This window comes from Lonchura striata, chromosome 4A (assembly GCF_050655825.1).
Source record: "Lonchura striata isolate lonStrDom1 chromosome 4A, ASM5065582v1, whole genome shotgun sequence".
NCBI classification, from domain to species: Eukaryota; Metazoa; Chordata; class Aves; order Passeriformes; family Estrildidae; genus Lonchura; species Lonchura striata.
The window spans coordinates 17,546,383-17,572,209 of record NC_140742.1 but is presented as its reverse complement, the minus strand read 5'-3'; the positions used below and the strand labels follow the sequence as shown (position 1 = coordinate 17,572,209).

General features: G+C 48.6%; 1 protein-coding gene across 5 annotated transcripts in view; it reads right to left on the bottom strand.

Moving 5' to 3' along the window:
- Positions 1–16,472: 16,472 nt before the first annotated feature.
- Positions 16,473–25,827, bottom strand: part of AMOT (angiomotin) — a 60,182-nt gene continuing 50,827 nt past the window's right edge. For all 5 annotated transcript variants that reach the window (XM_021525258.4, XM_021525257.4, XM_021525261.4 and 2 more), the window contains exons 9-13: positions 25,217–25,407; positions 23,235–23,357; positions 22,392–22,624; positions 21,415–21,639; positions 16,473–20,433 (exon numbers count right to left, since the gene is read on the bottom strand). In XM_021525258.4, the coding sequence (XP_021380933.3) occupies positions 20,333–20,433; positions 21,415–21,639; positions 22,392–22,624; positions 23,235–23,357; positions 25,217–25,407 (873 nt within the window). In that variant the 3' untranslated portion in view covers positions 16,473–20,332. The remainder of the gene's footprint in view (positions 20,434–21,414; positions 21,640–22,391; positions 22,625–23,234; positions 23,358–25,216; positions 25,408–25,827) is intronic.

The following is a 25,827-nucleotide window of genomic DNA, read 5'->3' as shown; positions in this document are numbered from 1 at the left end:
CCGCGGCACAACAAAAAAACATCTTTGTGTGTGTGGTCTGCTCACGTCTCAAAGTCTGCAATGTAAAATACAATCACTTTTAAGCCCACTTGCAGCAATGTTTCTCTCATGCAGGGCAAAGAGCTGGGGATGGGGCTGCACCCCTGTTCCTCCTCCCCACAGAAATTCAGATGAAAGAGGAAAAAAATCCTGCAGCTTCCCACAACAGGCTCAGGCAAAGCAGGGATGTGCTGTTAACACAGAGGAGTGATCCTGTGAGCTGGTGGAATGTTTTCCTGGATTGACAAATAATTTCTCTGAGCTCTAATAAGAGCAGGGACTGCGGTGAGGAGGGATGGACGAGCACCCACCCTGCCAAGGACAGTTCCTCAGCGAGGCTGGCAAACCACACCTCATACAGAAAGTCCAAGTATCTCTGTGATAACTTTGATAAATGATGGAATACATCCTCAAAAATAAACTCTGTCAAGGAAAGCTGATAGCAATAAAGGAGTTATGAGAGGAGAGGAAATTTGCCATTCAGAGAGAGATAACCTTGCAAATACTCTGTATTCCTGCCGCAGAAAGAACAGAACCGACACGCTCCCTGCTCTCCCGCCTATTCCGAAGAAGCTGAGCTTTTCCACAAGCTGTGAAAAGGATCGTGCTTTATCTGCTCCTTCCCAGGTTCAGCTGAGGTTTCAGCAGGAGCTTGCTGAACCATCAGTGCCTGCAATTAACACTTGCAACTATTTTTACAGCGGGATCTGGGCCGGGTGTTGGAGAGCCCCCGGAGAGAGGCTCAGGCGTGCGCCGCTTCGCGAGGAGCATCACCCCGACCCTGCAGGCTGCTCCACCCTTCCATCCCACCATGCTCGTGGGACCCGGGGGGAGCTCTGGAAACCTCAAATCTCAGCCTGACCCTTCGGGGGACCCTGCTGGAGACCCCAGCCCCAGGGCTTTGTGTGGCCCCCACTCCCTGCTGAGAGCACGGCTGCCGGAGCTCCAGGCCGGGGGTGGCTCCGTGCAGTAGAAAAGTTTCTCCTCCAACCCGAGCTTCCAAAGAAAGGCTCAGCAGTCTCTGTTGTTTGGTGTCAAGGCAGTTTATTGCAAGTTATCTAAAAGACTTTCTTCTGGGGCTGCTGTGGTTTGCTCACAGCTCAGGCAGAGGCACACACACACCCTGATATCCTCTCTGACCCCGACTGCTTCTTCTCTCCCGCCCAGGGCTGCTGCTGTCTTTTATATGGTACATTACGTGTGACATGGTTACAGTTTTTCCCAATGCCTATTACCTATATTAAATGGGGATTTTCTATCTTTTATATGGCACATTACGTGATACATGTTTACAGTTTTTCCCAATGCCTATTGCCTATATTAAATGGTGCTTTTCTACTCTAAACCAATCTGTGAGTGCCAACACCACCAAGAACATGGAGGGAAGGAAGAAGAAAGAGGGAGGACAGGGCAGGCCCAAATCCCTCCATCTTAAAACCTCTGACCCCCATGTACAAAGTAAAAACCCCCCTGTACAGCACTCAAAAATTCTTCCCTCTACTTTGTGACTACTTCTACTATAATATCTAAACTTTTATGACTTTGTGTTCTTCCTGCAAGGTTGGTAACTCATTCCATGGTTCAAACCCAAAATCACAGCTGTTTCCAGCTGCCTGCCAGGGTCTCAAATGCTTCTGACTGGGGCCCAGAACCTCCAAAAATGTCTGAGGGACATTTTGAGTTCCGACACACGGCCAAGCACTGCTGCCCCTGAGCGTCATCACCAAACAGAGCTTGGGACATCCAGAGGTTGGAAAACTGCCCAAAAAAAGCTTCCAGGAGTTATTTGGACTGCGAGGCAGACAGCCTAGAAGGAAGGGGCTGGATCCTGAGGGCTCTGCTGCGAGGGAAGGCTTTGGGCTGTGCAGAGCTGAGCTCTCCTAGCAGGGAGTTTGGGAGAGGAAGAGATTGTGTGCAGGATCCCTGGGGGTGGTGAGGAGTAGCTCTCCTAAGGATGAGATGCTGGCTTGTTTTGTAGCAGAGTAAACACAATGTGGCTTCATGGAGATCTCCAGGTTTACCCCAGGTCCCTCAGCCAGGACATGCTGCCTGCTGCAGGTACAAATGTGTCCTTTCATGATGTGGCAGATCCTTTCCCTAAGCAGAGACAACGGTGTGGACCTGGAAGCTGTGGATTGCTAAGTCTGGAATTGAGTGCACAACCCGAGGCCATCCCTGGGGTACCCCAAGTCTTTGGTGCCATGGGGCTGATGGTGATCTCAAAACCAGAGGTGATGTCCAGTGCTGCCACCCAGGCTGAAGGATGCAAAGAACATTTTATTATTCAGTTCCTGGAGTGACCCAAGTATCGATGGCAGGTCATGCTGGGGATCACTCACAGACACAACAGTGACATTTTTTGCCCCTTTCTTTTTTGCAGGCTCTGCAGAGCCAGTGACCACTCACCCTGCCCCAAAGGGCACTTGCTGGAATGCAAGCAGGAATAAGTAAAAAAGCTTTCAGCACAGTTTTCTTTTTGGTATAAACCCAAGAGAAGCTCCACTGTGAGTGGAAGGAGGCAGGATGGAAGGCATGGAATGGGAGGAAGGTCTCAGAGCTGCCATGGGCATCACTGTCCCACAGGAAAGCTGCAGGCACCACCTCCAACTAATTTAATCTGGGGAGAGAAGGGGCTATATTTGTATTTGTGGCAGTATTTCACACCCCTTTGGTGGCAAGAAGGGGCTCCCTCTCCTCCCTCAGCAGCCTCATTCCCTGGCAGCCACAATCCAATGATTCTGCTTTTTAATCTGCCTGGGAAAAGGGGGATAATTAGTAACGAAGCACACGTGCTAAGAACATGCAATTATAACTATTGGGTTATAATTTATGTCTTATCCTTCTGTGCAAAGTAATTAATATAGTAAAAGATTATTTATACCTAAGTGAGTAGATGGCAAAGTTAGCTCTGCTCAGCAATGGACCCAGCAGAACAACTGTGCCCAAAAGTGGCTGGAGGCTGGAAAACCAGGGAGAGGCATGGAAGTTCCTGAAGGAACAGGAGCTGGTGTGTGGGAAAGCCTCCTCCTTTGGGTGCCTTAAAGTGGAGTAGAAGAGAGACCTGGCTCTGCCTTTCCTCTGCTCCCACTGCTGCTCCTCTGTGGGGCTGCCCTGTGGGGTTGGTCTGACCCTGCTGAGGTTTTGGGCTTCATTTTGGGTTTGAGATTCACTGAAGAGTAGTTTAGAGTCTTTGTTCCCCATCCATCAGCCAGTTTTCCTTGTTTTCTGGCCAGGAGCCTGGAGGGCTGGCCCATCCCTGGGCTGCCACCAGCAGGGAGGGGTAGGGCAGAGAGGGGCAGCAGGGACAGGGGATCCCAGCCCCCCACCAGTGCCACTGGGAGAGGAAACTGGGACCAGGAACCAGCTCTAAATACAGTCATGCCCATGCAACAGTCTGAGCCAATTAGCAGGGACTAATTTCTTTCTCTGACAATGCACAAGCAGTCAGGACCTCGCAGTTTAATGAGTTTTCCCCCTCAGCTCTGGCCTGCAGCTGGTCCTCAGCAGCATCAGTTCAACATGTACGTTTTTATTAAAAATCACTGCAAACTCCTGCCAGGTCACAGAAATAGAGAACCACTGATCCTCAGTGTCCCAGGGAAAGCTGGATCATGCCCAAGGAGCCCTGGGATGAGGTTTCCTTGCCCTGTCCCTGCTGTTTCTGGAGCTCTAAGCCCCAGGGGTAGAGGATGAAGGCAGCAGGGATGAACAAAGCCCTTCCCCTGGCAGGACCCCCTCGTTCCAGGCTCAGAGGCAGATTTTGTGTGCCTGGGCTTTGTTTCCATGGCAATTTGCTCGGGAGCACCACTGCAGAGGGAACATCCCCAGGGGATGGACCTGGGAGCAGAATGGGCTGCAGGACTGGCCAGGGCAAGGGTGGTGCTGCTGGGGGACTCGGGCATGGAAAATGTGGGGAAGGAGCAGGCACTTGGGCTTCCACTTCAATTTTTTACTTCAATTCAACTTCCAAACTGCTGCTTTCCCCTGTGTTGGTGGGATTTACAGCCCTGTGTCCACCCCAGCTCCCACCCAGCTGCTCTCTCCTCTGTGTCCCTCCTGGCCATGGAGGAGCTGTTTTAGCCAGGAAGTCCCAAAGTAAAGGACCAAACACTGCTGACAGCCCATGACAGGGAAAAATCAGCCAGGCAGGGGCATTAAGACATTGGCTTGGCCATCAAAACACCTGAGGAGGTTCACCACTGTCATATCTATGCAAAGCAAAACCTGGATGCAAAATAAAGGTGTGTCAGGAAACAAACCTCAGCAGCAGAATCCACATTCTAGAGCCAGCAGAGCACCCAGCAGTGATGCAGCTGTGAGGAGAGAGCTTCCACCTGAACTGCACTCAGGTAAACTCCCTCAGTCCAAGGGCTGCTGGGGTTTAGCCCAGTTTGGGAAGGGCTGGAGGTTTGGGAGTGGCTCAGGTGCTCCTGTGCCTACCCTCCAGCAGCTCCAGCTGCTTTCTGACCCACTCAAACCCCTCTGGGGTTCTGCCAGCCCCAGGGGGGATCCTGCAGGGATAAAAGAGAACAGAGGGACAAAAGGCCATTTGCTGTGTGACCAGGGGAGGTGATGGTCCATGCAGGAACAGGTTCCTCGTGGTCTGGCTGTGCAGGAGCCTCTCCAGCCATGGGATGCTGCTGCTGGAGGCACCCCGGGGCAGGGATCACAGTCAGAGCCTGAGCCCTGGCTTCTGCTGCTGGACCAGGGCTCAGCATTTCACCCCTGGAGCAAAATCAGATATGAGTAAGCAAAAAATAACTTGGGGCAGGTGGCTGAGGAACAGATAGGCTTTGCTTTCTTTTTTTCTGGCCCAGCCTGCTTCCAGGGCAATTTGCAAGAACCCATTGACAGTCATTCTCCCTGCAAGAAAAAAATGGCTTTTTTACAGGTTATTAAAGGATTATTGCTCTTTGGCACTGCTGTAGACACACAGGTGTTGTGATAAATACTTGTGTCCATCTGGCTGTGGCTCTGCCTTGGCTTGACCAGCCCTGGGGTGTGACATTGGACTGATGATGATGAGTGTGAGCATCACCACCTCCTGGAACAGCACTTGCCCCTCAGCTTTGTCCCTTGTGGCTCTGCAGCTCATCAGCACCATGGTGGCACTCAGTTTGTGCCTTTGGCACCAAGTCCTCACACACACATCTCACCTGGGACACGTGCTTCTCCTGAAGGTCACTGCCATGAGTCAGGGTGATTTCTTCTCCCTCCGGGCCTCCTGAAATCCATAAAACTCATTCAGCAGGGAGCAATGAGCATTAGGGATTGCAAAAGGATGTGCCAAACACTAGCAGAGAGGTGTATATTTTGAATTCTTTCCAGCTGTAGGGATGGGGGATTCAGCAGCAGGCTCTCTGGCTGGTGGTGGGCTTTGCTGCCCTGGGATTTGCAGAGACACAGCCACTCCCTTCTCCCCGTTCAGCAAAGAAGGATGAAGCTCTGAAAGCCACCAGCCCTGTGCAGGGCCTGTGCTCAGCTGCTGCCCTGGGCTCCAGTGCTTCTCGACAGTTCTGGTGGCCATGGGAGGTTCTTGTCAGCAGATGTTCCTCACTGCTGCTTCCAGAAATGGTGCTATAAAGCACTGCAATGAAAAATGGATAGAGAGAGGCCTCCAAACACTGCTCTGCCAGCAAACACCTGCTCTGGGTTTCCTTCCTTCAGCCTCTTTTCAGAGGAGGCATGAGAGGCAGTGGTGATGCTGCAGAGCATCAGCCCCTTGGAGGACCCTCCAATGCCCCAGGAGCAGACCTGGGCTGGGTTCTGCTGCTTTACAGCTGAGCTCAGCACAGGGCAAGGTGCAACCTGTGGTGTGAAACCCCATTTTCATTCATAGCCCTGCCAGGAAGCTTATTCATCTGCTTTGCCCTGGAAGAGCCCCGTGGTGCAGCCTGTGGGCTCCCGAGTGAGTGGGGAGCAAATGCCTCAGTGGTGCTCCTGCTGAGCAGCATCTTCCTGTCCTTCATCCCCAGCTGGGCTTTTCCCATGTGGAAACTGGAGCACAGCAATCAGCAAGCCTGGGATGAAGGGAGGGGAAGCAGAAACAGCTGGTGTGCCCAGGACAGCCTGTCCCTCCTGATGATCAACACCATTGAGAAGCACTCAGTGCATTGACCCCGAGGAAGAGCAAACCCCCTTGGGTCTGTGGTTGAATGGCCCTGTTTTCACAGCTATGCTGAGACTGTGCTGACCCCAGTGGAGCTGCTCTCCTCACTGCCAGAACCCCCTGCAGGACCCACTCCTCACCCCGTGCAGAATCCAGAGCCAGGCTGGGCAGGGCAGCCCATCTCAGATGGGGTTTGGTTCCCAGCCACAGCCTCTGCTCCTGCATCCTCTGCTCTGACCAGCACATCCCTGCACCCAGACATCCAGAAAAGAGCAGGAAAGGAAAGGTTTTGGACCACAGCCCCAGCTGGGAGCGCTGGTGGCACGGTGCCCTTGCAGCACTGCTGTTTGTCCTCCTGCCAGCAGCAGCGAGAGCCTCCAAGAGGATTCTCCAAGGCCTGCAGATGTGAGGGCAAAAGCCAAGCAGCACTCGGAGCTGACAGCTCTGCATCTGGCTTCTGCTCTGAAGGAAGTAATGAACAGGAATAATCACCCAGGAGCAGCAGCAGCCTGGGAGGGGAGCAGGGTGGATGCTGGATAGGAGGATGGTACCACCTTCTCCAGGGGCAGCAACAGCAAAAGGCAGATTAATGCAAAAAAACCTGGAAAATGAGAGAAAAGGAGGTTCCAGGCAGAGCCTGGGGAGTTTCCCTCCACACCAGGCACCAGGCAGATTTTTCAGAAGAGATTAAATAATTCAGTGGTGCCCTGGCAGGGAAGCAGCTCCATCATGTTCTAAATCTTTTGTCTTGCAGAGCAGGGATCAACTGCCCCAGCTCCTGATGAGTGAGATAAGGGAGAGGAAAAGTTCCCCTGCGGGATTTTTGGCTGTCCCCATCACTGGGACCCCTGAGAGAGAGCAAGGCCAGAGCTGGCACTCGTTACCTCCTGTGCCATTGGCTCTGCAGCACGGTGGCATCTCCCACTGCACCAGCCTCGCTGTGTGGTCACACAACTCCCCCACACCTGGCTGACACCTGCAACACCCACTAGGGAGCAGAAAAATCCTAATAAAATTCAGTGAAAGCACTTAAAGCATTCCTGGGAGCATGCAGGCACCCCTCTTCCTTGCTGCCAGCCACACTGGTGGTAGGATTGCTCCCCAAATGCCACCCCATGGGGGGACAACATCAGGTGCCAGCAGCAGGATCCAGGAGCGTTTCGAGGCCCAGTGGGGAGTGGCAGCCACTCTGCCTCCTCAGCCTTGCCAGAAGTCTTTGCAGATGGACGTTAAAGGCATTTAAGTTTTAATTTTTTATGGTGTCTGACAGTTTATTTTTTAATTAAAGCTGTGCCTGTGTGGGAATAGCTGGAGCTGTTGCTCTGTGGCTGCGCTGCCCTGGCAGATGCTCGTTTGTGTTTCACCCACAGGTTTGGGAGAAGGAGCAGCATGGCCTCTGGGGGCACAGCCCTTGCCCAGATATTTCAATAAAAATGCTCAGAATGGCATCTGTGCCGAGTCAACTTCCTAAGAAAGAAGAACTGAAGAAACTCCTCCAGCTCCATCACCTCCAAGATACCAGACACAAGTCATTAAAACCCATCCTTTGCACTTACAAATGACATTACACACAGTGCAGTCCTGGAATGGCCTTTCTAGTGCTTCTGGTGGGAGGAAGGATGAAAAATCAGCCCAGGAGCTGCTGCCCCATTTCTGGGAAAGCAGAACTGGAAAGCTCCTGGTTTGGGTGCCCCAGCTCGGGGCAGTGGGCACTGCTGGAGCCCCTTGCTTTGCCTTTCACACCAGCCCTGCTCTCAGACAGTTGCTAAAACCAGGCATGAAACAGACTTAATTACGTTAGCAAATGGCTCCCAGGAAATAATTAACTCTTTTATGGAAGTGACCTCATTAGGCACCATTAAATCGGGCAGAAAGGAGCCATCTGGTGCCTCTGACATCAGCGCTCCAGCCAGGGCTGGGATGCAGCCACGTCCGCCCGCCCTTCCCGGGGGTCACTCCAGGGATATTTTCCTGTCCCTACAGCCTGATCCCAGCACGTGTCCACATCTGGGCTGAAGGACACCCAGGTGACCAGCACAGGCACAGGCCAGCCCAGCCAGGGGAGCTCAGGAGCAGTTCTGGTCCAGGAGATGCGAGTCCAGCACAGCGGCTCTGCCAGAGGGGAGGTGGAAGAACAACGATGAAATCCTGAAGGAGTCAGGGCTGCCTAGGCTGGGAACGCATCTAGATCAATAACCAGGCAGCCCGGCAGATAATTAATTACCTCTTACTACATTATTTATTATTGCAGGGATTTATCATTTTCTATAATGATTCATTGTTTTCCGCTTGCTCCCTTCTGCAGCTCCTAATCCCTGATGCTGAGTCAACTCCAGCCCTGGGCAAATGTCTCAGCAGGGAAAAGCAGCCCTGCAGAGCTGCTGGGAGAGCTGCTGGTGTCCAGCATGCTGCAGGTCATGCTGCTCCTGAGCTCCTTTCCTTGGAGGGATGCTCAGGGCTGGATGTGCTGCACCCTCAGTGCCCATGGCTCTCCTGGGGGCGGGAGGAGAGGCTGCACCTGGGGGCACAAAGAGCCCGGGCACCTTCCTCACCAAATCCGAACCTGTATTTGTGGAAAAGTTGTTGAAACTGAAGGAGGATGGTGTGTGTTGGTTTTCTTAACTTTTACAGAGACAGGCAACTGAGAGACATTTTAAAAGATTTTATTTTAATTCTCAAAACCTAACAAAAAAGGTTACACAATCTTATACACCTATATACAAACACTAAATCAAAATATACTAACTTTAAAAAACCCATAAAATAAAAATAACATTTTTTTAAATTAAAATAAAAACAAATTTCAACAAATTTCAAAACACAACCTTGCAAAAAACATAAATCTTTTTTAAAATTAAAGTTATACAAATACATTATGACAAATGTAACAACTCCCCCAGCAGCCCAGGAACCTGCAGATGGAAATAAGGGAGCAGCAGTGCCTAAGTGTGAGCATGAAGACACGCAGCCAGAAAGTGACTCTTGTTTTTCCCCACCTCCCATCACTGAGGCTGAAGTCAGCTGTGATTACGTTTTACCAGAGAAAGATGCAATATTTGCCCCATTACCTGCCTGGAAGCTGCAGTGAGCAGCCCCGGGGGCTGGGAGCTCTCCTTTGAACACAACAAATGCCAACCAACAAATAATTCCCTGCACCCATCGCCGGGGACAGCCAGGGACAGAGGAGATTTGCAGTCTCCTGGCTTGAAGCTGCTCCAGTCTCAGCTGCCACAGCAGGACCCTGCTGGCACTTGTCCCCCACGGCCCCACAGGAGACTGGGGTTGCCCAAATCCGGGGTGCCCTGGGCTCAGCCCGCTTTGGCACCCAGGGCAGCAAGAGAGCCTGCAAAGTCTTCCTTGCCTGGCCAGTCACTCTGCACTTTAAAATACACTTTAAAGTTTGGGTATAATGAGAAAATATTTTTATAGCCAGCTGGGAATAAACGGTATGAGTTGATTATTTTCCTCCAGGTGTGTTGGTCCCCTGTGAGGCACAGTGTTGGAATCTGAGGTATTGATGATTCTGAGATTGTAGAAAGTCTCTGTCTGTCAGCCCCGCTGCCAAAGCAGAAGCCATAATTAGTCTGTGCTGGTTTCCAGGTTGTTTATTCTGTTTATCTCTAACATGTTCTGCTGCCCTGCCCAGCTCTGTCCTGCAGGGCAGCGTGTGGGGCTCTGCCCTCAGTGGGATGTGACAAACATTAAATACCAGAAACTCCCTGGGCTGGATTTACAAGAACGTGCCAATATCTGTCACCTACGTTGGACAGTGTGTCCCCAGCCTGAACCAACAGAAAAATGCCAACACCACAGTGAAACATGGAGGGCATGAAGAAGGAGAAAAAGGACAAGGCACACCCAATTTCCTCCATCTTCTCCCCTTTGGACCCCGTATCTAGAATCCTAAAATTTTACTTTTGCACCCGTGCCACACTTAATTATGACTTGTATCAAACACTCAGAGCTTGTAATTGATCCTGTAAGATTGAAAACCCTTTTCTATGGACAGAGATCACAGCCAGTGTCTCTGGGGGCTCTGTCCAGGGGGTTCCTGACCCCTGCCAGGGTCCCAGACCTGCCAGGGCAGCCAGAGGGAAGCCCTGGATTCCCACAGCACAGGAGCTGATGTCAGGGCTGGTGGCTCGTCCTGCTTGTCGCTCCCGTGTCGGAGCAGGGATAGAGCATGGGGGAAGCAGCAGGGAGCAGGACGTGAGGGATGCACAAATGGCACCGGCAGAGCATCACTTCTCCGGGCTGGCTCCGCGGCTTCGGCGGCGAGCCCCGGGAGCGGGCTCGGCAGCGCTGCCAGCGATTGCCATCTAGAGGTTTTTGGGAAAGCGCTGCCCGCGACCCTGCCAGCACAGCCCAGGGGACACCAGCGGCTCCTCCGGGGCTGGAGGTGGCCCTGATGGCCCAGGACCTGCAGGGTGGCGCTGGGACGGCTGTGTCCGCCCAGACCACGAAAGAAAGTGGCTGGGTTTGGCAGAATCATGGAATGTTAAAGGTTGGAAGGGGAACTTAAAGATCATGTACTCCCCTCTGCCCTGGGCTGGGACACCTTCCACTGTCCCAGGGCACTCCAAGCCCTGTTCACCCTGGGCTTAGGATCCAGGGGCAGCCAGGTTCTCTGGACACCCTGTGCCAGGGCCTCACCACCACCACGGGATGATTTTCTTCCTAATATCTAACCTAAATTTCTCCTCTTTTAATTTTTACCCATTCCTCCTTGTCCTGTCACTAGAGGACGGTGGGCCCAAGAGGCTGTGAGGAGAAAGGAGCAGTGGCATGTGGGCACAGCCTGGGGCACCCGCAGGGATGTTCTGTGCCTGTTCTGTGCCATGGGCACCCAATTCTGCCCAGGGATGGGTGTGGGCTCTGCTTCGTGAGACAGCGAAGTGCAAAGCTCCTCCAGAAGGGATTCACTCACAAAGATGCTGCCCCCTGACCCACACCATTTCAGTACTGCACTGCTTGTAAAGGGTTTTTTGTGGCACCGTGGCAAAACTCTGTCCTCTCACAGCGTGTGCAGCCTCCGTCCTCAGGTTTTGATGCGCTCAGCAAGAGACGGGTGCTGGGTGGGTTTGAGATGGTATTTTTTTCTTAAATTACATTTGAAGCTTCCCTGCTCTCCAGGGCAGCGCTGCCTTTCCTGCCCCCTTCAGAGCAGCTTTCTCAGCTGTGACCAGCGAGGCACCGACTGCTTTCAGAAGCACTGATGAATTTAATAATCGCTGCCTTGTGGCACCTGCAGCCGGGGGGCTCGGTCCCTTATCTCTCCTTATCGATCCTTATCGCTCCTTATCGATCCTTATCGCTCTGTCTCTCTGCGGGGCTGGCAGCGCTGCCCATCCCCGACGGGCACGGACAGGGCTGCTCGGCTGAGAAATGGGACAATGCCTCTCGTTCAGCTGCTCTGTGAAGCACGAAATGCTCATTTTTTAAAAGCACGGGTGTCTGAGAGAGTCAGCAGTCAGTTGCTTTATGTTCCATGCTGTGCTGAGCTGCAGGTGGAAATGTTCCCAAAAGCCCAAATCCTGCTGTTAAGCTTCTGTATTTTGGTTGAACCTCTCGAGGAAAAATGCTGCTTTCCAAAATCCCGTTCTTCCCTTCCTTCATGTTAAAAAAAAGAGGTGAGAAAGGTGCATTTGGCACATGCCCCTGGCACAGCAGCCACTGCACCGTGGCTGGGGGGTCTCAGGGTGACCTGTCCTGGCTCAGTGGGGTCTCCCTGAAGGGCTGGACTCTGGAAAATGTGCTTTTCTTGCCGATTTTTCAGCCTGAGGGCTGGGTGGTGCCCATTGACACACCTGCCCTGCCGAGGAGGGCCACGAGCAGCATTTTGTGTGGCTGCAATGAGGGGTACAGGGAGCATCGCTGTGTTGGTGCTGCCTCATGGCCCCAGCACCCCAAGCCCCTGGTTTATAATTATACCAAATAAATACATGTGTTAGCATCAAAGCCCTTTCCTACACATGTGGTGCATGGTGGATTCAAGCCTGGTTTGCTCAGCCACTCCATAAAGAGCTTTGCTTTCCCATCCAGCCATGGGGTATCTTTTTTTTGAAGACTCAGCAGCAGCATTTGAGGGTTAAACCACCACCTGTGAGTGGAGCTGGCACTTATCCTCACTCCTCCTGGTGCTTGAAATGAAACAGAAATCTAGGTTTCATTACACAGCAGGCTGTGGGAAGGGTTAAAATTGGATTTGTGTGAAGTGGGGTGTCACTCAGCAGCTTTGGTTTGGCTGTGAGAGGGGGAGAGCAGACCCTGCCCACCGTGTCTGTACAGGCAAAGCCATTTCACCGTGCAGGTCAAACCCAGTTTGATTTGCAGCACATGGCTGTGCCAGCTGGGCACCTCCAACTCCTGTCGTTTATTTACTCAGCTTTAACCTCCATTGTCTCCTCACAAGTTGTTCACAGTCACCACTAATGCAATTGCTTTAATTTAAATTGATATTAGGAAGAAATTCTTCCTTGTGAGGGCGGGCAGGCCCTGGCACAGGGTGCCCAGAGCAGCTGTGGCTGCCCCTGGATCCCTGAAGTGTCCAAGGCTGGGTTGGACAGGGCTTGGAGCAGCCTGGACAGTGGGAGGTGTCCCTGCTCATGTCAGGGGAGCTTGGAACAAGGTTCCTTCTAACCCAAACCATTCTGTGATTTCATGATTTGGGGACCAGTGGAAGTGTCTGTTTCTCCTTCCAAGGACTTCATCGGCAGCGAAAGATTTCCCATTGGAAATTGTTTAGGGAGTGCAGGATTATGGTTTGTCCAGACTTTGGGGTTTTAAGCGCTGAAGAGTTCCAGGAGTGTCACCTCTTCACAGCAGGGACAGCAACTTCTGCCCCACTACACATCCCATCTCTGAGCCAGGCAAGCCCCACACCAGGATGGCTGAGAGGGCACCAGAGGCTTAGAAAAAAGGAAAAACAGAAGGATTGGGAATTGCTTCATTAGAAACAGTTTTCTCCTTTAATGTTCTGCAATTACTTTGAGGTCAGGAGAATTATTAGTAATATTAATGGCTGTATTTCCAGAGAACTAAAGTTAAGAGCACCCTAATTGGGTTGTACCGTCCAGCACTAATTGCTGAGTGCCAGCAGGCAGCTCATTAAGTCTTCCAGCCCTTCTCCCGTGGCAAATCTCATTTCTCCCAAGTCCACATCCTGGTGATGTGGCTGCAGAGGGTTCAGTGTTGGGATAAGCACACCAGACCAATGAGGCTGAGGCTCTCAAGGACTCTGTCTCTGCTTTCAACCTTCCTGCCATGCCAGTGACATCTGGGGCCTCCTGCCTTTGGCTTGTGTCCCCAGGTGGGCAAGGAGAGGTGGAGGTGGGCCCAAGTGCAGATGTTTTCCCTCTGAACAGGCTGGGATTTCATCCCAACCCCTGCTATGGGCAGGGTCACCTTCCACCATGCCAGGCTGCTCCAAGCCCCATCCAGCCTGGCCTTGGGTGCACTGCCAGGGATCCAGGGGCAGCCACAGCTTCTCTGGTGCCAGGGCCTGCCCACCCTCCCAGGGGAGAATTTCTTCCCAAAATCCCCTCTAAACCTACCCTCAGTCACTTTGAAGCCATTTCCCCTTGTTCTATCACCACACTCCCATTGTCCAAAGTCCCTCTCCAGCTCTTTTGATCTTTTTTAGGTGCTGGAGGCCTGGATGCTCCAGCAGGGAAATGCTGGTGGCTCCCACAGGAGGACAGGACAGGGATTTTCCTCCTGCCAAAGGGGATGGATGTGCAGACAGGGATATTGTGGATGTGAATGAACATGAGCCAGGCATCATCCTACCCGAGCCATGGTGCTCTGGGGTGACAAGCAAAGAAAAAGCAACCAAAATATACACAAAATACTGAAATAAAGAACTGAAAAGCTGCAGACAGGAGAGGTTCTTTCTTATTTTTGAGTTCTGAAATGCAGCAACAGGAAACAGAAGGGTAGGGACACAATGAAGCTCCAAACCTGCCCATTTATGTTTGAAAAAAAATTACTAGGGAGGAAAAGAAAATTTTATCAGGTACAATTAGGTTCTAAAAATTACCAGTTTTTATAAATTGTATGTATTTATGTGTGTGTGTGTGTGTGTGTGTGTGTGTGTATGTATTTTTAAAGCCTTACATTTAAAAGATTAGTGCTCCTTCTGGCAAGGCATCAATGAAAATTTTCCTCTCCTGTTTACCTCCACAATACAAAGTGAAGATTATCTCATTCCAACGTCACTATATATAAATAGCACTGTAAAAGCACCTTTAGAGGGCCTGCATTTTGCTGCCATTTTATATTATTCTTCCTTACAGAATTCAGATAAATGCTCCAAATACATAAAATGCTCCAATTTTGCCTTGGGGAGCCGGAAGGGGAGGCACAGAGTTGTTGCTGGGAAAGGTCCTGTGGCATTATGGAATTTTGCTTTTCTCTGGAAGTGTTTAAGAGCAATAACAGGCAAGACTTTACAATAAATAGAATAATGCAGCCCTTGGGAGTGTGCTGTACTCACTGTGCACTGTTTTAGCTTCTAACTCCTTCCTCCCACCCATGGGGCTGGCGTGGAATCAACCACTACCTCTGTTGCACTTACAGAGGATTTGGAGCAAAGGAGCTTTTTCATCTAAAGGCTGGAGCCAACTGAGAGGGGGGGAAAAACCCCAACCAACCAAACCTAAACCACCAGCCTTTTTATTTTTATTCCCCTTTAAGCCCAAGCTCTTGGCAGGCCGAGTGGCAGATAATGGGATTGAAGGAGGTGCCTTTCCCATGCAGGTGTTCAGCAGATGCAGCAGCAGAACAGGGATGGCCTCTGGGAGATGTTTAAATCCAAGTGGGCTGGTCAGCAGGAAAGGTGAGGGCATGTGGAATCCCAATGAAATCCCAAATCATGAAATCCCAAATCCCTGCGTGGCTCCTGGCTGCTCCCCACAGAGCAAGGGTTGGATCTTTGCTGCCCAGGTGGGCTTGTGAAATGCTCAACTACTCCTCTCACACCCCCATGCAGACGGACCACACTTGTGGCCCCACTGGAGCTGTGGGCTTTTGTCTGGCCAGGTTGGTTTGCTGGTTTTGTTGTTGTTGTTGTTGGGTGGTTTTGGGATGGTTTTGTTTGTTTGTTTGTTTTGTTTGGGTTTTGTTTTTTTTTTTTTGTCTTCTTGTTTCTGCTCTGGCACGCGAGAGAGATTTATAGAAACAACATCAAAAGGCCTGAGAGTGGAGGGGATGGATGTGCTGAGCTGACCACTGGCCCCCGGATTTGTCAGGCTGGTATTTATTACAGCAGGGGAGGCGACAGCTATGTTAAGATCAAACTCAAATGTCAACAGTGAAATTGCATCAAGGCTGACCACTTTCAAGCAGCTTCCCAGTAATCCCTGCTCCTTCCCTCCGACAGCACCATGAGAGGGGAGAGATAAATTAGGAGGCAGCAAAATGCACCAAGAATACAGGAACAAAAAGCACATGGGTGTAGTGAAGGCTGTGATGTGGAAAATACTCACAGGGCTGAAGGCTGCTCGTGTGCTGATGCCCTCAGATGTCTGGAAAAGGGAGCAGGCATCAAAGGAGAGCTGGCTGTCACCGCAGCTCAAAGTGCTGCTAATCTGGCTGTTAAAAGGTGTGAGCTGTGGGCAGCTGCAGGGCCAGCCAGAGGGAAAAATAATTCGGGATGCTTAAGGGAAGAGACTGGAATGACAATTACATTATCCTGTAAAATCTCCGATTAGGAGCTGAAAACCCAAAGAGAGAGGCCAAGCAGGAGTGAGGACTAAAGAAGGTGAAGATTGTTTTTGTTCTGTATTCCATATGCTTCTCATAGCAAACAAATTTACCGAAAAACAAGCAAGTCAGTGGAAAAAAGCTGAAAACATAGGATCCATTCTTTAAAAGTACATGGATACACAACATTTACAAGACTTCTTAGTGTATATTTACACTGACAATTTTGTTTTCTTTCTAGAATTAAAGCTGCCATAAATCTTCAAAGACTTAAGGGCTGTTTCAACAGCTGAATTACAAAACAGCTTAGTCACAAATTAAAAAATAAAGTTGGACGGTTTAAATAAAGGGGAAAAAAATAAACCATGTGATTCACTTCAATATAGATTTATATAGGAAAGATCATTCTCTTGAATGAACCACTGTCTGTGGTTGTGAAATGGTAAACTTTAGTATTTTAATTCATGCTTTGATATTTTGGGTCCTAAAGAGAAGCAGCTGACTGGGCCCCTGTTAGACCACAACCCTGCTGGGAGGGAAACTGCTCAAAGCCATTGGCCCCCAAAAGCTCTGTGAGTTGATGGTGGTGGAAATCAAATTCTAAAACCAACTTAGAAGAAGATCTTTTTGAAAAGAAATGTATTTTCTTCATAAATACAGTACAATTACATTTTACAATGTCTTTTTACTTCCTAGACATAAAAACACTAACTTTTACAAAAGAGTTCCTATACAAATACATGAGAAGAGACCCTCCCCCCCTTCCACAGCCCCCTGGCACGGAGCAAAGCAGGGGGAATGCCCGGGAATGCTGTGCCAGCCCCGGGGAGAGGATGCTCAGCTACCCCGGGCTGCTCCTGCCCTGAGCACTCCGGGTTTGGGTTTGTCTGGGTCTGGCCAGAGCCACCACGGTGTCACACGTCCCAGGCGCTGCCAGGAGCAGGAGGTGTCCTTGGAAATGGGCCTGGCCTAAACCTCTGCGAGTCCCCCCAACTCAGAGAGCCCCAAAAACCACAGCAGAGGCCATGCTCAGCTGTCAGCACAGACCACACGGGCAGAACTTCAGCTCCAGCAATGTGGTGAGCTCAGTGTCCCTCTGCAGACTGCTGAGGAACATTTCACACATCCCTTGAGTGCTCAGACACTAAATCACTGCTCTAACCCCCCAGGAGCTGCCAGGTAGGAGCTGTTTAATTTAATAATGATGTTGGGCCAGGTGGAACAAAAGTCTCTGGATGTCAGGCAGTTCCCCGAGCAGTGAAACCACAAAGGAACTGCCCAAGGGAAGGACTTGGGAGTTTGGCCTTTCTGTAAGCAGAGAAAGGAAAGAGGAAAAATAACTAAACTTCATTTTCTTGTTTTGCTCTACAAAGAATATGTGGCTTTCTTTATAAAAGCTACAATTCTGCTTCTAATACCCGAGTTCAAGAAAAACTCTTAGTCTAAAATTTTGGTTTGCAAAGGTTGTTGCAATCATTGTTAAAACCACTTTCTACTAGAAATAAGCTCTACAGAAGGCAAAGGAACTAGGTGTGCAGTTTGTCTCCTTAAAGCAGTTTCTGTTTTAAAAACAAAATAAAAATCTGTACAGAGACCAAAGACTATAATACACATCTTCCTCAAAGCAAGCAGCTCGTTTACATTCACATCAGGATGGCTCTGAGGAAGCTCCAGGGGAAGAATACATTTCTGATGGCTCTCAGTTTGTCAGCACAGGAAAATGACCTCCAACTTCCACAGCAAAGTTTTGGATTTTTGCTTTTTCGGAAGAAATTGGAATTACAAAATAAGGCAGAGAGCCCCACCTAAGCAGTGTGAAACTGCACCATCTTCCAAAATTACTTCAAATGTATAAGGAACTGCCAAGGCTCCTACAATCCTGATGGTTAAGGCTGTCAAAGACAGCCTGGCTTCCATTTCTGAAGGAGACAGTTGCTGTATTTTATTCACAAAAAGATATTATGTCCTTTTTGATTTGTAAAAATAAAATGCAGTGGGGCCCTCCACTTGAAAACAGTGGGCTGCAGGGAGGATAAACCAATTATTTTCACCTGAACAGCCAATACTGAGCGAGGAAAATCAGTTTTCAGGAAGAGGGTTTATCTGTAAAAGATCCAGATTTTCCCAGACATTTTAGAATTTATGTGAACCAAGTGAGTTGTAATTGTTTATTTAGAGCCCTACAGTCATAAAACTTCTTTCCAGATGCTGAGAAGTATTTGTAAAGATGGAATATAACTTTTCCTGATTCTAAAGGAAGAGGAAAGCATTCAAACAGTTATCTCCTCCCTCACACCACCACTCAATGGCATTTGATTTCCCTTGGTAATTTTAAGTCAAACCCACAAAATATAATATTTTCATGCTGAAATGGCACAAAGGTGGACACCTTGAGCTAATGAGAAAAGCTGCCTTCTCAACAACTGTGGAGGAGGAAGAGAAATCCAATCATCCAGGGTGGGCATTACTTCATAAAGTGGGATGGAATTAAGCCAAGAGAAATAAACGCAAGACATCCTCAGGGATGAGAATGAATTGGTGGTGGACAGAGTGCCTAGAAAAGAGTGGGGAATGGTTCAGAGGGAAGGGAACTGTCTGGAAAGACACTGTCCTACAGGACAGGCAAGGCCTGGCAGTGCAGCTCTGCAGTGCCTGCAGCTGGCTGATGGAAGGGCTTTGTGCCAGGCCAGTGCATCTCCCAGCCCACCCCTGGCCCCTCTGCCTTCTGCAGGACTGGGAACGTGGCCTGAAGATCCCTAACTGGCAGCAAAGCTCCTAGAAACAGTGGGAAGTGTTCTCCTTGGATTTTAAGTGATTATTAACAGAAGGAAAGCTCAGGGCTGACCTTTAGGCACCTCCTCTCCCCTCCCACTGTGGAACTCCTGTGATCCCTGGTGGTCTGGTAAGGCCATTTCATTTGAACACCACAGCAGTAGTGTCAAACAGGAATGAAAGACATTCACTAACTCTGTGATAATTATTTGCTGGATCTCCTCATTTCTGGGGTGAAATGATCTGAAATGAAAATTTTGCTACTCTAACGCTGCACTGAAAGCTGAAATTAGCCATGTTCCCAGTGTGTGACCACTGCCTAATGAAATATTTTAATTTTCAAGTACAAAAAAAGAGTAGGTTTTAACAGAAATTAATATTGAACTGTTTTAATAAAATGCAAAGACAGTAACAAAAAAAAAAAATACTCATGTACTTCTATTGGTCTTAATATCGCATACTTTCTGTAACCAAAGCACTGCTGCATCTGTGCTAGTTCCCAAAAATCTGGAAGTGAACCTCATGACTTAAATATGTAACTTTCTTCTGTAATGCCTCTGGGACTTTCTTTAAGCTGCTCTCTCCACTCAGATGAATTAAAGAAGTATTTTGAAAGGAGAGAATCTGCCATCTGAACCTTAGCATGGAGCTTCTCTTTAAAGCTCTACCTCTGAGGCTTTGCTATGTGAAAAAGAATCCAGTCTCTCCAGAAAGGAGGGATATACAAAGTTGAAGGGCATTTGAAATATAGAAAAGTCTGCTACAGAGAAAGATCTCCACAGATGCAGTAGGTTAAGTTGTTACATCTACAGCAGGGCTTCCCACTTGAGCTATGGTAAATTTGAAGTAGTTTCACTAAAGCCAATGGAATTACGATGTCAGAAATCTGATCTAACAGATCAGGGCTGGCCCTGTAAATTCTCCTTATTAATTTATGTGAAACATGAATGCAATATATTATTTACTATCCACTGTAAAAATTATTGAAAAAGTACTTAAGTATAAAAGTGTGGCAAATCTTGCAAAAGGAACTACAAATATGAAATGCGACATTAATCACCGGAGTCATTTGTTTTAAAAATGAAATAATTTAAAAAGAAATTTGGAAAGTAAAAAAAAAAATTACTACACTGAAGATGGAAATATTTTCAGCCTGTGAACATGAAACACTTATTTTGAGTTCTTACACTGAGAGGAAAGAGGAAATAAAAGGGAAATCTCCCTTGATCACAGCTCAGATTTATCAAAGCTTCCCTGAACACCTGTATTCTAACACCACTAAGTGATGCTCACAACGATGTCCCTGGTTCTAATCACTTTAAGGCCATTAAATTCACCTTACTACATTCAAGCTTGACATGTAACCAGCACCTGTGAGAGCAGGCACTTCTGCTTAAGAGACTTTAAAAACACTGAAATGAAATATTAGATGTAGTGCACCTAAGGGCTAGTTTTTTTTCTCCAGATGTTACCAGATCCAGTATTTAAAAAATAAAGGGGGAAACTATCAAAGAACAAGTGTTATGGGTTTTTTATAATTTAGAACAAATTATAAATTAACCTGTCCAAACTTCTGAGACATAATATACAAGAGCAAACAACTGAGTGTTCTTTTATTACTCAGGTACTAGATTTTTTTTTTTCCCAATAAAAATGTCTTTTAAAATTTTCTTGCTAATGTTATCGCAGCTCAGATCCTGGTACAGCCTTTCAGATGAGGTATTCTACCATCTCTCCATCTGGGAGGTCCTGCCCCACAGTCTGAACAGGGGCTTTTCTTTCAAGAGTGCTGGAGTGGAAGAGTGGCCCATCTATGTGATGAGGAAAAACAAGAGACAATTAAAGGTGTCACTTCAATGAGCTTAGAAATACGACATTGATATTTTAAGTCATCCTGTATCATTGGCCAAAGACAGCTAATAACTTACTTAGTTTTAAAAAATTCAATCCCCATGTATGCAGACAGACAAATAAAGCAATTTTATCAAATTCCCTTTGGGTGCCTCCCACTGATACACAAAATCCACACAAAACTGGAGTGACTGCATATAAACCAATGCAGTCAGGGTAGATTTTCACCACCAGACCTGTTCTCCCTTGATACCCATTAAACAGCACAGCAGGGCCAGGAGGCAGAGCCCAGCCAAACACTCTGCCATGAAGAACAACAGCATTGTAATGTGTCTGTAAGGAGAAGAGGCAAGGTTGTGTAATCTGCATTGATTTGGCAGAGTGGGCTGGAAAATGAGCAGTTCTTGCCAGCTGGGAGCTCTGTGGGAAGAAAATTCTGCTCCTGGGACAGTCACTGTCAACTGGATCTCCAAGGCTGAAGTTGCTCCTGTGACTGGGATGGTACCAAGCAGCTTTATTGTGATAGTTCCCTCTCCTCCTTCTCCCTCCCCCTCTCTGAGTCCACCTGGCTTTGGATGCCCACTCAATGCAATAGCCAGTTTGAACAGCCCATTTTCATGTGTTTAAACCCCACATCCTACTCACAACTTACTTCAGAGCAGACACTGACTCAGAGACTGCCCAGGGATTTGCATGTCCCTGTTCTCAATTCTCAAATCTTGCTGCCCAGTGTGCCCACGCTTATGCTGCCAGTCTTCAGGCTTTTCTTTTATTCCTTCTGTGTGTTTGAGACTACTCAATCACACTTGTCCCTGAAATCAACTTGTCCTCACAAAAACTAACCCAAATTTGCCTGGAGGTAGAAAGGGACATGAGGGCTGCCCCACAGATGGTGAGTGGGTGGCAGGGTCCCCCCTGGCACTGGGGCTGAGCTCTGTTACCTGTTTTCTCTGCACTGTAGGTCAGGTTGGTGCTGGGGAGTCGTGCTGGGGTGGGAGCTGCAGGGGAAGGAGCAGCCTTGCCCTGCTCACTGCCCCTGTCTGTCTGGGTGCTGCAGTCTCTGCTGCCTGTCTTGGAGTGGGCTGACAGCAGCGGCGTGGAGGGAAGGACAGGAGAGGGGGTGGAGGGGATGGATTCAGAGCGATACTCTGTTCCCAGCAGAACACCTGTGTGGGAAAAGGGAAGGAAATGTCACAGTCACAGAAAACTAACTGGTATCAGCTCTGCACCACTCTGCACTGACTGCTCCAGGACCTGGAAAGTGCTCCCCCCCATCTCAGGAGGCACTACGGGTTTTCCTGTGCACAGCACCTTCCTCCCCTGGGTGCTGAAGTACCCGATGAATAGCAGTGTCCCCATCTTCTGCTTGCAGGTGGACACTAATCTCCACACTTTGAAATCACCTGCAACAGGTCCTCATTTACATTGCAGGGGTTTTTACTCTCAGTTTTGGGCCAAACTTCTTTCAGGAAAAAAAAAACACCTGGGATTTGCTTTGTTACAACTCAAAATAATGCTGTTGAGCCACTCAGGAGTCACATTAGTGCAGGCACAACACTGCAGGATCAAAATCCTGATTAAAATCTCTGCTCCAATTCAAGGAGACTTTACACCATCATCCAGCTGTAACACCCAGCTGAAAGCAAGTGCTTGGGAGCTCTGAAAACTGTATCCCAGACATCCCTAAAGTCAGGTGGCAAATTGGGAATAAAGGTTTACATATTTAATGGCAGAGCCTGAGTATCAGAAGTCACTATTTCCCAGAAGTGATTAAAATAAGCAGCTATTTCAAATGTGTCCCATCTTGCAGCCAGCTTTACTGCAGGCCAGGCCAGCTGCTCTATCTGTCCAACACATCCTCTTCTGCTGCTCCTGCCTCCCCTCCAAGCACTGACTCTGAACCAGAATTGGGAATTACCCAGGCTGCCCTTCCAGCTCTTGTCCTCCCTCTTCTCCTCCAGGATGGGAGTGCTGCTCAGGGTTGAAGAGTGGGACAGCAAGCCTGAGCCAGCGTTGGAGATGGACATGAGGGACTTGGCAGGTCTCATGGAGGAGAGCTGCTCTGTCTTGCCAGGCTCCTTGCGGGAGCGCTGCTGCAGCACTTTGATCATGGCATCCTTCTCGATGATCTGAGCGTGCAGGGTCTTAATCCTTTGGGGAAAAAACAAGGACAGTTTAAGTGTCTTCCATCTCCCTGGACTGAGGCCTCAGTGTCCCCATGGCTGTGACTAGGGCTCCCTTAGGCACTTGGAGAAGTGGAGGGAAGATGCCAGGAAGATGCCCACAGAGCAGATCATGTGAGAGAGTGTGGTACACCACCCACCTGTGGCTGCTGGAAACTGCTCTAAACAGCCATGGAAAGAGTTCTGAGACAAACCTGAGAGTAATGGGCAACGAAACCAACAGAAAGAATTAACACACTTTGGCGAGTCTGCACTCAGGGCCTAACCCCAGGGAAAACAGCTCTGTGAGCCTGTTAAAGGGTGGCTGGAGCCTGGGGTCTGATGAACATGCCCTGAAGAGAGAAGAGGAGCAAGCTAGATGCAAAAAATCTAAGACAAGACTTTTTTGCATTAGCCCTCAGTATCAAGACAGGTTTTGGATTGCTATGTTTATACTTCCTTGGCCAAATGAGTGTCTGACATTTGACATCACTGCTGCTGGTGAAGACACAAGAATTTCTGGTTCTGAGGCATCTACCCAGGCAGTTCATTTCAAATCCCTGTCCAAAGAAGCCAGACAGGACTAAAGTGTGCTTTACCTTCCCTCCATGTCAAGACATCTCCTGTTGGCCAGCAGGATCTCCTCCTCCTCCTTCTGGATGCGAGCTTCCAGTGAGGTGTCGTAGCTGGGGTTGGGTGAGTGGCTGATCACCGTGGTGTCCCTGGAACAAGCAGGACAGCACATGAAGGACTTGCTAAGTTTGCTGCTTTCCCCCCAGCAGCACAAAAGTACTGCTCAAATGGAACAAACATGGAATCCACTTTTTTTTTTTAGTTTAAGCTGGCTCGGTGTCTTCCAAAAATCCAACTCCTAACTTAATTTGCATCATAGTGAGGAAGGATTAAAAAACATGCAGATCATTGTAACCACCTCCTGTCCATTATGGGCCAGTGCCTCGCCTAAACTGAGTCACTGCACTGCTCTAAAATACTCAAGGAGGCAAATTCAAGGACATAAGGAGGGGAAAAGAACACCAGTCACTTTTCTTCAACTTCAGATAAAAAAATTTTTCCCTTCCCCTTCCAGCAGCATCATACAGGGGATGTGAATTTCCAAGGGAACAAGGCACAGAAGTTTCTGAAGCAATCCTAAGCATCTTGGCCCAAAAAATCTGGAATAAGGTGAAAAGAGTTTCAGACTGATTCCACATAAGGCCTAATGTTAACACTGTGATGGCTGGTCAGCCCAACTAGGCAAATAATGAGTATTTCATTCTACTTGTGAATGTAGAAGGGCATGAGAAAATCATTCAACCAAAGAAACCCAACCTGACCCAGTTCCTGCCTGGGCCCTAAAGCATCCTTCCTGCAGCCTCAGCTTCCCAAGGGATGCCAGTTTCCACTGTTAAAGAGAAGGGAAAGAAATCTGGACAGTGTAGATGAGGTTGCCACTGGAATTAGTGGAATCTAGATGGAAATGGAAAAACAGAGGCTCTTTCCTGACTGGACAACATTCTTGTTCATTTAGTGAAACCTGAGCAGGCCTAACACATCCCCTCCCACTCCATGATAAACAATAGACCAGGCCCCAACTTATCAGCCCACACTGAAAATATAACATGGCCTCTAAGCACAAGCAGCAGCTGGAGCCTTCAGGGAATCTCTGGGGAGGTGGAAAACAGTGCACAACAAGTATCAATACCCTAAAATAACAGCTTCCTTCTGGAGCAAGATAAGTCTTCAAACGCTAACACAGCAGATCTGCAGCTTCACCCGTGTAATTCCAGTGTGATCTTACAAGCTGGGAAGCCAGTTGTGATAACATCTCCATCTGGATTTGGCTCATGAAACAATCTACAATAAAATCTGCTGTCCAGAACCATAAACTAGTGAGCAATGAAATTACATGCAACCAAGGCCTAATGCTAAGGAGCTGCACTCCAGTAAAAGCTCTTGTTTACCAACCAACTGAGGCACTTGGGCCTATTCACTGCCATAATAAGTGTTTCTGTACAGTTGTCTTGGAATGGGAGCATGTTACCAAATTTCAGACACCCTCCCCACCCCCACAAGCAGTGCTTTCCATACACAGCAGAATGTTTTGAGCAGAATTTCCTAGTAGATGCTTCTGGTTAGTAACCAGACAAGACCACAAAGTAATTTGCAAAAACATTCTGGAGAACAAGGAAGCCATTCAGGGTGAATAATGTGAATCACCAAGCACACCCCATCTCACATGACTTCAGCAAGGACTGATTCCTGTTTTAAAAATAAAAAAAACCCCAAGCCTCTTCTCTTTTGAATCAACAGCTTCTAGGAATGGCTCAGAACAATTCTAGTCTGGAAAATGGATCCTGCATGTGGAGGAATCTTCCCCTGGAAAAGCATTTCTAATTGCTGGCAATTGCACAGCTCCCAGGAAGAGTGGCCAAGCTCTACTTCCTTGCAGAATTCTGAGGAGCTGTTCAGACCACAGGATGAGCAATCACAGGAGGATGGCATGACAACATTCCTGGGTGGGAAATAAGACATTGAACTGGAAAAAGAAAATAATCCCTGTCCTGTGAAAAGTCCCATTTACCTCTGAGCAGCCACGGTCGCAGCTGCATCCAAAGCAAACTGTCTCATCACACTTTCCTCCAGGTATTTCTGTTCCCACTTGGTCATGTCAGCTTCCAGAGCAAGGATCCTCTCTTCCTTCTCACGCAGGAGCTCCATCAGCGCCGTGGCGTTGTACTCGGAGACATTGGCAGCCTGAGATGTGCCCTGACGCTGATTCCCAGGAGGAAAAAAACAAACCAAACAAAAATACAAGTCTCAGGATGCAGCTGGAAGGCTCAAGGTTGGCTGCTTTGCTTTTTGTCACTGGTTTGACAGAAGAAACCCCCAGAGGAAAATGCAGTGGCTTTATGCTGTGTTGGGCAGGCTAACAAGAAAATATTTGAAATGCAAAATACTCCTCCCAAGGCCTTTTTTTCTCTAAAGTATATGGAAAGTATCTTTTTTTCCAAAGATGTATATTTGGGCCTTTCCAAAGTCCCAAATATACATCCCAGAGCTGGACTGTGCTATACAGGTGTGATGTGCACAGCCTGATATAACAGACACTGACTCCCAAGTGTTCAGCAAGGCACTGACTAGTATCATCCCATCCAAAAAACACATCCAAAATATTTTTTAAACATTTGATTG